Genomic DNA, 16,118 nt, shown 5'->3' on the forward strand with positions numbered 1-16,118 from the left:
GCAGAGCTCCTGGGGCTGGTCCAGACTGTGCTGTAAAGAAAGATGAAACCTGCGTGATCTGTAGAGCGCACACAGACATGACCAGAAAGGATGCCTACTTTCCAAACCAGGAGGAAATATATGAGGCCGCAAGCCACAGCCTTCCTTTTTACTCAGCATTGGTAAAAATGTCCAATCAGATCTGCATACATTAAATTTGTGAGAATCAGGAAGCATTGCACACTCATGATAACGTCACTCAAATCCTGCCTGAACACAGAGCCTCATGGATGCCCTTTCCGCCTTAACTTATCAGGCATACTCCAAGTGTCAAACATTCATCCTTTTACTCTGAAGGACCACAGGGGACTTTGGGTAACTTTTACAGGAAAATGAGACCGACCTGCCATTCATTATGACTTTCGCTGTAAATTACAAAGAAGTCAGGATTAAACTCAACAAGAATTTTGATTGAACTCTAGGTGCTTCAGTTGTTTATGAAAAACCAGTTAGCCACACCGCTAAAACGCATCCAGACAGACCACGTACCGATAGAGTATTACTGCCTATGGGCAGCTGGCACTGGTCGCCTGCAACCTTTCATTCACTAAACGCTGCAGAGCGGAGTTTCTTTTTCTTAGAAACTGCTAGCAGGTGTAAAGTGGGACCTACATACCTTGTGCGTGCATTAAAACACAAAGACTCTCCGATTTACTAGCCATCACAAACGAGCTCGCAGCAGGCTCAGGAGAGTGGCAGCTTAACCAGTTCGACTTACTCTAATCAAAGGATTCCAGTACTTCTGTACATCTGAATTTTTCAGGCCACCATGCAGTTAAGAGTTTTTATTCTGTTGTGAAACAATTGCTCCTATCAGTACAGATGACCTAACTTGAACAGTCGAAAGACAGAATAACATATGTTAAACATGATCAATCTATATACAGTGAGTGATCAACTATTGTACTGCAATTCCAAAGGGGCAGAAGAGAATTAATACAGAGAAAACTAATCTCTTTCAAGTCAATGGCAGAGAAAACCATTGGAAATTCATCTATCGGTGGACGTGTTTAGAAATAAGTTTTAAAGTAAGATTTTACCAGATTTTTATTACTCCTTTTCATTATGCTGTAGTTTTTGCTATAGCTTTAAATACCAGAGCAGACATTTTCTGCAATTTATAGAGCAAATAAATGCTCCTGACTATCTCAAATTAGTTAGGAAGCTAATAATCCATCATAATGCAAGGACCAAATGTTTCCTATATGGTTTGTCTCCCAGACCTGCCACAATTAGCTAGAGATACAACTTCATTTAAAAAAGAAAAAAAAAGCATGAAGTTAGTTTCCCCTCAAAACCACATGTACTCCTTGTATTCTCTGGTGTGTAACCATGTTCTTATCCATCTTATAAAGTCCAGTCAAACATTTTCAGCCTAAAAATTTCCTCCTGTGGAACAGCAAGTCAAAGTTCTTGTCTGTATATAGACAGAGAGGTCATCCATCATTTTCACAGAAACACAGAGAGATTAAAAACACCTTTCTGTTGCCCCTTTCTAAAATGAAAACACATCATCAAAGTAAACCAATACAATGTCATAAAAGAAAGGTTCGCTGCTACGAGCACAGACTAGTGCGTGGAGTCCTCCCTCCTCCCCTCCGTAATAGTCTGCACTACTGTTACAATGATAAATGACCCAATAAGACAGCACTTTCTTTTTTTTATTATTCTTATTATTCTTTCTACCATTTCATTTTCTGCTTAAGTCTCTTATTTCCAGGCTTATTGGAAAAGTTATTTACAAAGGGGGGGTGTGTGTGAAGAAAACTTGAGTTCTAGAAGATACTTTTCTCTATTGCTGCACAAACTACAAGTCATTTTGACACATAACTATTTTTAAAGTGGGGGTTTAGGTGCAGATTATTACACTGTGCTGTTTACACAACTAAGGCGAATTTCTTTCGGTTCGTCATCACTATAAATGCAGATGTACCCATTTTCTTTTCTCAGCACCACCTCATATCATTCCTTATCTCACTGACGAAGAGAATTAATCGGTAACCACCTCCAAGACAGTGTTTTTCCAAATGCTTCAGGGAAGATTGATGGATCAACTTAAAGACAACTCAATTCAGCTTAATCCTCCTAAGTATTGATAACTGGTGAATAACATATCTTGTTGCTTGGTTTACTCGGTTAACACAATTCCATAATCACCTGGCAATTGCACACAAATGAAACACAATTTATATAAAAATTAAAAGTTTAAAAGACCCAGAAGGCACTCAGATGCTTTTCTAATAGACCCATTTTTTCCTTTGTTCTGTTCCAGCCCAATCTGTTAGCATAAGCATCCCCCGCAGTGAACCTATTTCTTTGAAGTAGCCAATGTGATCCCGCAGCATTGAGGTTCTCCTACTGTAACTAATATGCTGTTATTAGCAGTTCCTCAGAGCATTTTTCATTACCAAAAAGACAGTAATCCACAGAGAGAAAGCGGAGTTACTTATTTTTCTCCTACACAGAATTCATCTAAGTAGCTGGCATTTCCAGAGGTTATTCTGTTTCTGAACAGTCCAAGCACTATGTTGACAGTGGCTTGAAAAAGGTCTGCTAGAAAGATCATCTCCCAGATTTCTAATTTACATTCCTAAGTCTTTTGCTTTTCTATTCTATGCTTTCCCTCACTCCCATCATATTTCATGAAACACTGACCATCTTCCCCACTGCAGGTGGCAGCAGAAAGCCTTCTGGTATACTAATGCCATTTCAGGCAGGGGGGATAAGGAGCAGCAGCAATCACTCTTAGGACATCAATGGTGCCACAAAAGATGTACCATAATTAGCATCAAATGGACAGAAATTTACATTAAAACCATCAAGTCTGTCTCTGCAGGTAACATCAAATTTTAGGAAAGCAAAATAAGATGTGGTAGACCAGCCCTTGGTTCACAAATATTTTTCTTAGTCCAGCTGCCAGAAGATGTCATCATTATCTCTGCGAATAATTAGTACATAAGACAGCTTGCTTCAACACCTCATGTGCCAAAGGCAAGACCTCTATGGATACAAACAGTTTTGCCAGGCTGCACTGCCAGGTTTTTTTGTGTGTGTTTTTTGGTTGTTTTTTTCTTCAAGGGTGCAAATAGCTAGAGGCAGGATATGATTATTACTATGTAATACACAATTAAAAAAAAAAATTCTGCAGCAATTACAGCTTGGACTCGTTCCATACATAGAGCCCCTAAAACACGAACAAAACCTGCTGCAGCTCAGAAGTGACAGTGAAACAGTAACAACAAGTCAACTTGCTCTGTACCTACTGACAAACAATATTGAGTGTAAAGGGATACCAAGTTTATCCCTCCACTCGATTCCAGATGTATCCCTCCATTGGCCCAATTACCATAGTGTTGGGAAATAAGCAGCTCAGATCACTGAGATTCAATTACGTGCTTGACAAACAAACAGCAGATTTCAGCATCCATCAGAAGTAGATATTAATTTCAATTGTAGGAACAAAAAAAACTAAGGCAGAGATTACTTTCAAGGCTGATCGGCAGGGACAGAGCCTCTTGAATCCCTCTGCTCCGGCCATCAACATGACAATAACATAACATTATATTCACTGAAATACCTAGAGATGGGGATCAGTGACTTCCTCTCCAAAAAACTAAACACATATGCACTAACCATTTACCAGACAGAACAAAAATAAAAACTTACTGTTTCAAATAAGAGTAACATTGTATATATAAAATATAAACTTAAATTAACTAGTAGTACCCTTTCAGATACAAATGTCACATCAAGTATTTAAGAGAAAAAAAATTAACAAGCATGCAAGACTGTCTCGTTCTCAAAAAACCCCAATCTTTACTGTCTCGAATAACCCCTATTAATCCTGAGTCCCTAGCAGTCATAAGGCATACTTTACATTTAATACTGGTTAGTCAGCTCAGGGAAATCTTTTGTGAGCACAAAAGGAAAGCAGCTTGGTTTTGACATCCTGCTGTGAGTCTGCTGGACAAGAAGTTATAAAAAGCATCTTTATTTGGAAACCGAGCAGATCTGATCTGAAAGTCGGACACAAATGCAGGACTTCACACAGCCCTTTTCAGGGTACAGCATTGATGCAGACTAGAAGTTTAATAACAGGAATGAGTAATACTACAGGAACTGGAAAAGATGAACAAATGCCTTACACTCCAGGGACAGTATAACTGACAAGTTAAAAAAAAATAAACATGAATTTTTAAATTTAAGTGCATCCCATCCCATCCAATTTGTCAGGTAAGTTTATACTTCTATTGGTGTAGGAGTTACATTCTCAATCTGAACTGAAACAAGATTTCATGAATTATTTCAGTCATCTACGTTTGTAAGAAACTGAGCAGTGACACACGGGAAGTTGGTGTTTTAAGTGCTCTTGGCTTGCCTGCGCGGGGAAATCACTGCACAATAAGCAGCTGCATGAATTTGTAGCACAACAGCCACATCACACCCGCGCATCACATAGACACACTCGACAAACAAAAGACCGAAGTGGCGTACTTCAATTTCAGGACAGAGTAAGGCTACGCTGCACAAAGGCACTTTCAGAGTATGCTAATTGCGTACTCCATCCCTACCCAGTGAATTAGAGGAGCTAGAGTTCTGTAAGGGCACAGTCTAGTTTATTGTATACTCACCTCTGCATTAGAAAACCTGCTTTGGACAATTACAATGACCACCTGGTCTAAGGTCACATCACAGCATATAAAAATTTCAATGTGTAATTTAAAACTTAAAACATATGAGGCTTACATCTCATTCCTTGTCATAGCTACATGGGACAAAATTCTTAGTCTGGCAGGTTATTCTATAAAGCGCTTCCCTTCTCTTTTCTCAGGACTTACGAACCACATTTTGAACTGCAGCAAAGCTGAACTGACCTGTTCTCTTCTTCAGTGAGCAAAGAAGCCATGTAAAGAGTATAGAGATGCCCGTCTGAGACTGGCAACATACAAATACAGCAGTCATATACGTGTTTATTTTGATGCAGCTTTGCTGGAGACAGAGCCATCTGCATCCCATTAATCTTGGCTGAATTTGATTCACAGATTAGATTGATTAGCTGGTTTCTTATTTGCTTCATACAAGTTCTCTACAGACATGAGGTATCAATTAGTCTGGATATTTAATTGGTAGAGGTACACCAATCAGTGGCAGAGTGATTATCAGAGGAGAAAATAATCTTTTCATTGAAGTAATTGTATTCACATAGCACAAATTCTCAGAGACAGACCAGAGTCAAAAGTCCAATTATCAAGAGGTACCTGCAGGGAAAGCGAACCTGATCTGCCAATTAAGTTAGCCAACGAGGATTTGTTGGCCAAAGAGTGTTCAGCACATGAGTAAAGGAAAATGAGACACATAAGCCAGGAATGGTAAGAAAGTGCATAATTGTGCAACAGTTTTGTTCTAGACGTACATCTATCCCCATTTTGAACAGTTACACACTTACTTTCTTACAAGTACTTCTTTTGGTAACGTACGACAACACCGTATGTCTCAGCACTTACATGCTGTAAGTACTTAGCTGTATTTCATAAATACATCTTTATTTAGACTTCAGATAAGCGTATGTAAAGATGTGACTTTTTCAAACTTTATAGTTTACAAGGCAGCTAAATTAAATCCCTGTGACCTGTACTTAAACCAGTAATGCAGCAGGTATGCAAGCAGGAATCCGAACTTACCACTTTAAGGAGCTATGTAGTAGCTGATACTTTGCATCTATACTTGTCAATTGAAGATTAAAATAAAAGCCAAACATTTTCAAGGGAAAAAACAAAACAAAACAAAAAATTAAGACAAAACACCTGTTCAGGCACCATCAAACCCCACTGAATTCCCTGGAGACGTAAAGGTCACCCCATGGAAGATTTGTCAAGAACACATCCCCTGAGCTCTGTAATAATGATTCTCCACATTTCTCTCATGCCTTCTATCAAATGATTGTCAAAGCTATTTATTATGCCTCACAACACCCCTGTGAGGTAGGTAAGTACCCTATACTGAGGTAGAAAGGAAGAAATTTGCTCAAGGCTGCATAGCAAAGCAGAGGCAAAAATCAAGAACAGAACCCAAAAGGCCCAACTCCTAGTTATCTTATTCCATTACTAGACAATCCTGTCTTCTTTATGGGATCATAAGTTACATTTTCCTAAGGAAAAAAAAAGATATGATGTACTGGAACGAAGGGAGGATAAGACAGGCTGTTACACAATGCTCAGATCAAACTTACCTTACCAGTGCATCTGGTTTGCTTAGCTGGTTATTAGGAATACAATTTTCCATTAAGTCCTTATGCGTGCTTGGGCTCTTGCTAGCACATTTCTGTTTTTTCTCATTTTTAGTAGATGAGGAAGGGATGCTCCCGTTAGTTGCACTGTGACTGCGAGGCGAGGAGTTCACAACTCCGCTGACATTTTTGTAATTTTTGGACGAGGCAGTGCATGAGTCCTCTTTTAAGAGGTTTTCTGTACTTCCTACAAGATCATTATTTAATCTTTTACTATTGATATGGTTTTCCATATATTCAATTTCTTGTATTTTAGAGTCTACAGGTTGCAAAATATTGTTATTTATTCCAAGGTTGTGTTTCTTAGCATCCTTGTCCTTTTCTTTCCCTTTTTCTCTATATTCTAGCTCTGGCAACGTTGCAGATAATTTCTTATTGGCTGGAATGCCTCCATTGTGCTGCAAAAGTATTGAGGAATCCATATCAGATAATCCTTTGGCTGCTGCAATATCAAAATAAAAAAAAATACTTAGTTCATTAAGTCAATCAATACTGTGACATACAAAGAAAAATCATTAAGTACACATCAATCACTTCTGCAGAAAACAATCATTATTATAGTCTATTTAGAAAAGAAAATCAGAAGTCAGATATTTTAAGACTTTTTCCTCATTACAGGCAGGAAACAGTAACCAAGGGATTTAATAATAAATACCAGTGCTTCACAGAGCACCGACTGACTAAACAGAGAGGACATAATTCATTTCTACTGTCATACTAACCACTGCCAAAAATAATTTTATTTCTGGCTCTTCTGTTTCTAAGTTCACTATACTTTCATCAAAACAACATGGACCGAAGAAGCTCTTCCTTAGCGGGCTTTTTTTTTTTTTTTTAAATAGCAGATAATAGCAAACACATTAAGTATAACTTGCCTTCCTCTGCCTCCCTCTCTTGCCTTTGTAGCATCTGCTGTTCTGGGGGCAGAGCTTGCTGGAGAAGCTGCATGTAGAACTCATTCTCTTTCTGCACTTCTTTTTGTTTTCTTAAACGCATTTTGTAGCTGACGTAACTTTTGAAGCCAAAGCCCAAAGTCACAACAGGGTAGCCAATACTAAGGAAAAAAAGCAACATTATTATTCAAAATGTAACCATAACAGCAAATTAATAAATTGTAATAAATACATAGCTGTGAATACATCTGGATTACAACTTTTCATAGAAAATTATATATAAAATGTCTTTTGCTGTACTACAATAAAGCTACAGTTCAAAAACGTAGGCACCTCTTTATCAAGATAAAATTACAGTTCATTACAGACAGCAATTAACTGTAGCATAGATTAAAGGATTACGACAATGCAATTGCACTACGCATAGCAAAGACAGCTTTTAGACAAGCACCAGACTAGGAATTATGCACCTTTTAAGGAGACAACAGCCAAATACAGCAGAAGTTCCCAAGTTTTGTTCCTAAAGGGCCATGTGATATATAAGACATTAAACTGGGAGATGCATTAACAACATTCATCCAGAACAGTGGAAGGAGAAACTGATCCTCGGCCCCATCCTTTTGCACTCAGAAATTAAGAGCAGATCCCTTTTCCACCACTCTTTAAAGGTGAGACAAAATAATGGTTCTCCAAAATACCGCCTCTGCAACAGGCCCTGCGATACGTTCTCGCTGCAGCACAGGCTGAGAAACAAGAGCTGGAGAAGCCGCTGGAACATAGAGCTTTGGGGCTACTACATTCCTGGGGGGGACACCAAGTCTGTGAGCCAAAGTGCCGTCATCCACACCTGCCAGAGCTAGAAGTGACCCTGGAGGTAAAGCCTCAATAACCATCTGCCTCTGTTGAGGATGGCCACAATTAAGACATCTTTTGTGGGCAACAAACAGCCTTTGGAAATTCCTTGTTTAGGAGACTGACCTTGAAGCTGTAAGCGAAAAACATCTAATCTCTAAACTTAGTTCTTCCACTTATCTTACTGACAGATAAGATATGAAGAATTTCACTTCCAGCCAGACTCTGCTGTTCCATTTCTTGACGGGGATGACAGAAGCGTAACAGAACTTTGGAATTATTTTTTTTGTGTATCAGCTTCATCATGCGGAATTTAAGTATTCTTATTAGCTTGTGACAACTGCACCAATACCGAATGCTAACAAATCGTGCTAGTGTATTTATTAACACGGTTACTCGATCAATGAGCAAACACCCCTGTATAAAAATAAACATATCTTTGACAAGTATTTTAACAACGCACAGCAAAGTTGCATTTTAAAAACTGAAGGTGTCGTAGATCAGGGGAAAACTCAGATGCAGATGACTATTAACCATTAAAATCTTCTCATTCTTTGCTCAGTAATAGCACTGTGCAAATTGCATTTCTAAGTAAGCTACCAGAATGCAAGAATCATTTGCATATGCATCTGACATTATCTCTGCCAATGCTTCTTTTGTAATACTGCGTAAAGCCAGCTGTAGCTACAGTTCTAAAACTCTGATGACAAGCTGAAATGTTTGCATCCAATTCAGCAGCAGAAAGACCTTTCTTCACAGCTCCTAAAGTGCTTTTGTAACCCATTATAGAATTTAATTAGTGTTTAAGGGATTTATTGTACAATGTAGACAATATAAATTAAAATGACAGATGTCTAATTTATTGGAGACTGTATCACAGGGAACTGGACCTGTCATTTTCCAGATGACTCCAGGAAAAACAGGACACTTTTTAAACGTAGCCTGATCAATGCATACTACACTAAAAACTTGCAGAATAAAAGTGCATTTCTTCCAGATATGGATATTCTGCAGTTAAGTCTTTTGCCTGAAGTCACTCTTATCACTTCCAAAGAAGTAGTATAATAAGTAGCGTTTGTTTTTTATTTTCTGTCACAATTTTCAACCTGAAGTTTATTCACTTCCACTGGTGAATTATGAAATCAGACGCTCATGAGAACCCTAAGGGAAAGAGGGGAGTGCTTTGTTACAGGGAAAAAAAAAAAGAAATAAATTTTTTTTAATGGGATACATAAATTATCAGTGAAAATATTTTCTTCCTACTTTTACCATCTATTCATTATGTAAATACAACATTTGTAAATTGATGACAAGAACTTTCAAGAAATGCTAGGAATATCCATGCTACAAATTCCCTACGGCTCACAAGCACTGTATCTTCAGAAAGGTTGCACTTGGTTAATGTTTAGCGTACATTTCTCATGGAATATTTAATGGCAGATGTGCAAGGGGACAACTGAACAGGTGTCCTGGTTTTGGCTGGGATAGAGTTAATTTTCTTCCTAGTAGCTGGTACAGTGCTGTGTTTTGGATTTAGCATGAGAACAATGTTGACAGCAACAATTAAAACATCGGTGTGTTAAGCAGTGCTTACACTGGTCAAGGACTTTTCAGCTTCCCATGCCCTGCCAGCGAGAAGCTGGGAGGGGGCACAGCCAGGACAGCTGCCCCAAACTGGCCAAAGGGATATTCCATACCATACGACGTCATGCTCAGTACAGAAACGGGGGGGAGTTGGCCAGGGAGCGGCAACCGCTGCTCGGGAACTGGCTGGGCATCGGTCGGCAGGTGGTGAGCAACTGCATTGTGCATCGCTTATTTTGTATATTCTTTTATCGTTATTATTATTTTCCCTTCCTTTTCTGTCCTATTAAACTGTCTTTATCTCAACCCAGGAATTTTACTTTTTTTTTTTCCGATTCTCTCCCCTACCCCACTGGGGGGAGGGAGCGAGAGAACGGCTGTGTGGTGTTTAGCTGCCTGCCGGGTTAAACCACAACAGCAGCCAAACCCTGAACCAAAATAAAAAGCCCTGAATACTAATTTCCCTGGTGAAAAAAAGGTTAATAAGACAAGGAGAAAAAAACCCAACCACTTACCAGTGTGCTGCAAATGGACGACAAAGGTCTACATGGAAGTTTTTTAAATCTTTAAATCTAATGGCTGCTTCAATATAAACGAAAAGTATCCACAGCGATACTGTTGGTAAGCACACACCCCTCTCTATTGAGAGAAGAGAAAAAGAGAGAAACACCTTAGTAATACGTTACAAGCAGCAAATATTTTCAAGTCATTTTTAAAACATTCCAAAAGTCAAGGGAAATTTTCAGACGGACACATAGGGAATTGTAAGAGGGTTTTTTGAGAATAAAGTATCTAGGATGTCTTTATTCTAAACCAACTCTAAACTTTTGTCTCTTTATCTTGCTTTATTACTTTTACATGGCATCAGTGAAAAATAACAGATGCACAGCTAATGAAATAGCTTGGCACAAAACCCTCTACAGAAAAAGAACACAAATGGAAGAAACTGCAGAAGATGAGGTAATGTTACAGCTTATGATCTTTGAGTCAGAAGCGGTAAGCTCGGACTACTTTTTCACTCCAAGTTAGGTATGTCTTAGTAGCAGCAGTGAGCAAATCAGCTGAGAAAACAGGAGTGAGTAAGCACAGTACTGGTTACTCCATATACAGTAATGCAGAAAACAGTCTGCAGCTCAAAACTCTACATCAGGGGAACATTTAGGATGCTGTATTGATTTCTCTCTCTCCAGCACTACTGGTGAGAATGTAAAATAGTAGCCAAGCAAAACTAAGGTCTTAATCCTCTTGGCCAATGGAAAACGCCACTGTTGCATGCAATATAGCCACTGTAAATTTCCACAAATCAATTCCAGTTACATGCCACAAGCTTCATAAAAATACCCAAAGTTCTTGATTACATACTGACATCAACATATTGTGTGCTGATTTGGAAACAGGTCTTAAATTCAAAACTGAAAAGGGCATTACTCTGAGGCCCTGATGTTATTTACTGTGGTCTCTATTTTGGTCTCTCTTGAATAGCTGCACTCTGCATAAATGAGAAACCTATAGCAGAAACTATCAGCTTAAAGGGACTCAACATTTCAGCTAGGTAGACATACCACCTAAAAAGATCATAACTTCCTAAAAAACAAAAAAAGAGCAACTGCCCATCAACTTAGATGAGCATTTAAAAAGAAGAATCCCTAAGGCTGCAGTGAATTAAAATATTAAACAAGCTCAATAGCTACAGTTAAAACTGGCCCGTCATGTTTTTTCCTTTAGGGTTTCTAAACATCAACTCTGAGAACAACTTCAGATAACACTTTAACATCTTAATACAACCCTAAAAATAACTCCAGATTTTTTACGTATTTTAAATTGGGCAGCAACTGGTTCACAGTATCTTCCATTAGCTCCCACATTGTCATTATTATAAATGACTAACTTGTCAGAAAGATGACTGCTTTCACCAGTACGCTGAGAAATGATCAATGCTATCCTGCAAATTCTTGTGATCTGACAATAAGTCTAACACGAAATATTACAAAAGCCCCAAATCCCAAAGACTTGGGTAGGGAAAAGTTACCTCTAAAAAAAAAGAAAAAAAAAATCAAGTTTTATTCCTAAATTTTTTTCACTGAGGGAAAGACATATACATAACCCATGTCAAGTATTAGTGCTCGTGCAAACTATACCACCTCCCCCCAGTCCAACTGCTGCCCCAAAACCCCAGAACCCAAGGATTTATTAAAAAAACCCCAAACAACTAAGGATAAAAAAAAAAAAGGGGGGGTGGGCAGGGAGAAGATTTCTCCACACATCTCAAACTGTTGGGGCAGCCACTGGTATTACCAGCCTTTTTGCTCAGAAACTGAATCCAGTTGACACAAACATTTGACTAATACAAATTTAAACTATGACAATATCCAAAATTAACAGCACACTAATCAAGTAGTAGGAAGAATGTAACACTGTTTCACAAACTTTTCCTATGTGCTCTGCATTTGTTGAATAGCTGCAGAAGTGTTTTGAAGTCAGGAAAATACTTTTTTTTTTCACTGCTCTAGAATTCCTGTTTATACACCTTCAGTTCCATTGGTCAAGCTTTAATGATTACTACAGGATCCACCCAGACACGTATCAAGTGCAAATCAGCATACTAACGAAAGCAAAAGAACATTTTTCAACTATAACAAAAGTGCATTAAAACAAATGTGGTAACAGTAGAGAGTTTCTGCATGCTACTAAAAGCTGTAAGATAGATATTCAAATCAGTAAGTTGTAAATAAAAAAAATAGCGACCTACCTGTGTGCCAGACATACTGTACCCAAACATACGTGCTGGCAGCAAAAAACAGCCATTGTATTGGTATGAAGAGCAGACATATTATATTTGATGTGAATGCTACACAAACAAAAAATACTGAAAAGGCCTAAAAGAAAGGAGGGGTGGGGGGAAAGAAGAGTGTTTTGGTTTATTCCAGCAAATATGACCAGTTTATTTATTAATGGTGACACCACAATGATTTCAACATAGAAACACTAGTGCTGTTTATAATCAGGGCAAAGAAATGGAGCAGTCTGACCAATGAAAGCAGAAGCTTAGCCGATTAAGAGAGAACGGATGCAACTTCAGAATTCGTGCCCATCCACTCTTCCAACAAGTCTCCAAACAGCTATATTTATTCCTTATATATTTTGTTTGAAGACTTTCACTTACACTGTTGATACAGTATTATATCAACTATATTATCCTTCTGGGAAAAAAAAAAACCAAAACAAAAACCCCAAACAACCAGCAGCATCATTTACTCTCTGAAAGAGTAGTAAATATCTAAACAGGCAAGGGCTTCCATTTTATTTTAAAGAAAACCCTGTTATATAGGGATCTAAGCCAATTCACTAATCTCGGGAATTCAAGCAATATTTTCCTATGGTGAAAATTTGATAGCTATATATTTCACTTCCACTTGCCACAGATAAAATAGGCAGTCAGAGAGAAGAGACTTGAGCCCAGGTCACCCAGTCACTTGAAAATTCCTCCTCTCGTGAAAATTATCATCAGCACCATTAAGTTAGTTGTATAACATGGAATATGCCCTGAAACATTGCAGGATTTCCCTTCAAAGGGACAGTAATTTTGTATTATACTTACCAAACCCTGGTATCTGAAGGAATCGTAAACACTCCTGATGAAGAGCCAGAATGGCCACAGATACTCAAATCTGAACTCCAGGACAAAATCTGCCAACAGTACTAAGGCCCACACTACCAGGAACTTCAGATACAGAAAAGTACTGTAAAAAAAAAAAAAAGAAAGGTAATTTCAGGTCAGTATTTCTAATAGAGAGACTTACTTTCTGCTTTTTTTTTTTTTTAATTAAAAGTTCAGGAATAAAAACCATAGACGACTATAATACAGGTAAGAAAACTTCATCCAAAATAATTTTACAAAATTTTTTTATTATTACATTAAAATCAGGCCTGGTCTAATGAAGTTAATTATATTCAACTGCATTTGTTTTTAAAGCAGCAAAGAAACAGAAGGCTCGCTGCTCTTCCAAGACATTCAGCGACAATCTCCCTTTAGCTTTGCAGTGTATTTTTACAAAGTGAAGCCTTGCCAACAGGTACACTGCCACAGCTGAAATGCTTCTCTTCTAGTTTGCACTCTTGTACTTGGAGCTCAGAAATGTCTGTGTTCCCTCTCCTCAACAGACTGCAGATGTTCACTCATTTTCCGCATTTAACACAGACAAATTGCAACACCAATAAATTGAGATATATTTTAAGCCTACAGCTATAGCAATTAGGAAGGCTGTTTTGGTACTGAGTTGTCAGACTTACATTTGAAAACATCCACATTAAAGTAAATGCATCCATTAAAAAAAAAAAAACATAACAGAAAAATGGAGGCACATGAGACTTGAGACCAGAGAGTCTAACTTCTACTTTTTTAATTATTTCAAACCCACATTCTCTTATTCTTAGTCCTGCATTTTGAACCATTGATGATCCTTCTTGGCTACAGAGCTCAAAACATTTTGAGATCATACCTAACTAACACAGGAGCACTTGAGGGATCAGCCCAATCCGTTCTGCTAAAAAGGAGGAGGCAAAACCCCTTTTCCCCCAAAACCCAGCACCCAGAGATCTAGTATGTTACTCTAGTACCCCAAAAAGCAACTACCTTGTTGCACTGTATTGGGTTGTAACAAAGGTGGGGTTTTTAAAATATATTTTTATTTTTTTAAATCAAGGGCAATTTTTCCTTTTAGTAACTTATTTTTCCTCCTCTATCATACTGCCCACAAAACCAGTAGAACTTTGCCCTGGAATGTTTACTGATACTTGCCAAGAGTTTGCATGCACAGTGCCAGGTAGGGTCAAGTTTCTGCACTGTTCATGGACATGTGGCTTTTTTAGGAAGTTGTTCAGAGCTTCAGAGAAGATACAAAACAGAAAACTTCTATGAAAAGTGTTATGTACCAGCAGAGGTTTAGAAGCAACAGAACTACTCGTGCAACTATCACTCACGTTACTTGTCACACGAGGTCAGCTTCCAAACCACACCACTGGGAAAACACTTTGATCTCTCGTGAATCAACGATTAATTGCATATGCCTGAAAGTGACCCTTATCAACTGTCCCGGCCCTTCAGCTTCCCCCAGTGGAAGAGTTTTTGCTTAGCTTTCTCACTTACTGTATGTTACCAGGCTCTCCCCTAAAAGTCCAATGCCAAGGTTTTCACTGCGACTAGACCCCCTGAAAGGAACTGCTTCAGTGGAACTGCTTACATAAATGCTCTCAAATGTACTCACACGAGTACGTGCTTTAAATCAGCACAGACTAAAGAAAGACTTCACAGAAAATACATTTTTGGAGTCTGAGACAAATAAGCAACTATTCCTACATTTAACCCACCTCAGCCTCCCCTCGCCCAGCTTTTTGAATATTCTGTATCTGGAGTTTAAGCTAATGGGACTGAAAAAAAAAATGCAAATAAAGAGGCTAGAGGAAGCACTTTAATTTAATGGAAACAAAATTAATGACACACACACAGTTGGAAAAGTTAAGGTATTGCTTTTTTCAGTTTTTACAGAACCATCCCCAGTCACTTAGTCAAAAACTACTCTTGGAGAAGAATGAAACTACAGCAAAACAAAAACCAAACAAAACCCACCAAAAAACCTTAAACGGACACATTTGTCCTGGCAGATTATGCTTGCATATGCTGCTGTTCTCTGTTTATTTAAAGTTTAAATCTTCAACAGAAATCCGTAAAAAGCAGCTGCATTCAGAGAATACTTAGACATAAAAGGTGACAGACATTTGGGTACGCAGTCACCACTGTGTTCGTTTTGACCGTGCTGTTGAACTGTACATGTGCGGCTCTTAAGATTTGAGAAAATATCTAAAGGCATCACACCTAGGCGATCATTATTCTGCCTGTTTAGCTGGAAAAGCAGTTGTGTTGTGTAGGCACTTTTTCCTGGGTTAAAGTTATGGCTATTGTTTATTTTTTCTGCCGCTGAAATCCATGAAGAGACTACATCTTTCCTAGCAAATTAGGGTTATCAGAACTAATGCTTTTCAACTGCTAAGTGCCACTCTAAGTTAAAGCATTTGCTGAATAAGAGTTTTGTAATACAGCCATTAAAGTGATTTCTAATATTAAGTTCATATCAATCCAAAGGTCATGGTGACATTTACCACCTTTTAAAGTGGAATTGTAACAATACAACACTTGTAATAAGGTTTTCCCAACAATATTAAAGAGCCTACTTCTCAGTCATCTGAAGGACTCAAAAGCAATTTAGAATTTAATGAGTACAAGACTAAGACACAAGAAAGTTATTTCCTTTTATAAAAGACTTCATCCACTTACGTTGGCCTCAGCAACAAAGTTCACTGTTGTGTAATATATTCTACATACGTATGCATGAGTCCACACGCATACACACACTTACAGAAAACATTTTAAAGGTACTATACTCCATCCTCTGCCCCCCCCCCCATTT

At 38.2% G+C, this 16,118-nt stretch overlaps 1 protein-coding gene across 1 annotated transcript in view; it reads right to left on the minus strand.

Annotated features, from left to right (window-relative positions):
- The window catches only part of TMEM57 (transmembrane protein 57), a 32,009-nt gene that overhangs the window by 7,777 nt on the left and 8,114 nt on the right, over window positions 1-16,118 (minus strand). The window contains exons 2-6 of the mRNA XM_009332182.1: window positions 13,253-13,394; window positions 12,404-12,530; window positions 10,170-10,293; window positions 7,201-7,379; window positions 6,269-6,767 (exon numbers count right to left, since the gene is read on the minus strand). Coding sequence (XP_009330457.1) covers window positions 6,269-6,767; window positions 7,201-7,379; window positions 10,170-10,293; window positions 12,404-12,530; window positions 13,253-13,394 — 1,071 coding nt within the window. The remainder of the gene's footprint in view (window positions 1-6,268; window positions 6,768-7,200; window positions 7,380-10,169; window positions 10,294-12,403; window positions 12,531-13,252; window positions 13,395-16,118) is intronic.

The sequence above is a fragment of the Pygoscelis adeliae genome, unplaced genomic scaffold (genome assembly GCF_000699105.1).
Source record: "Pygoscelis adeliae isolate BGI_AS28 unplaced genomic scaffold, ASM69910v1 Scaffold359, whole genome shotgun sequence".
Lineage (NCBI taxonomy): Eukaryota > Metazoa > Chordata > Aves > Sphenisciformes > Spheniscidae > Pygoscelis > Pygoscelis adeliae.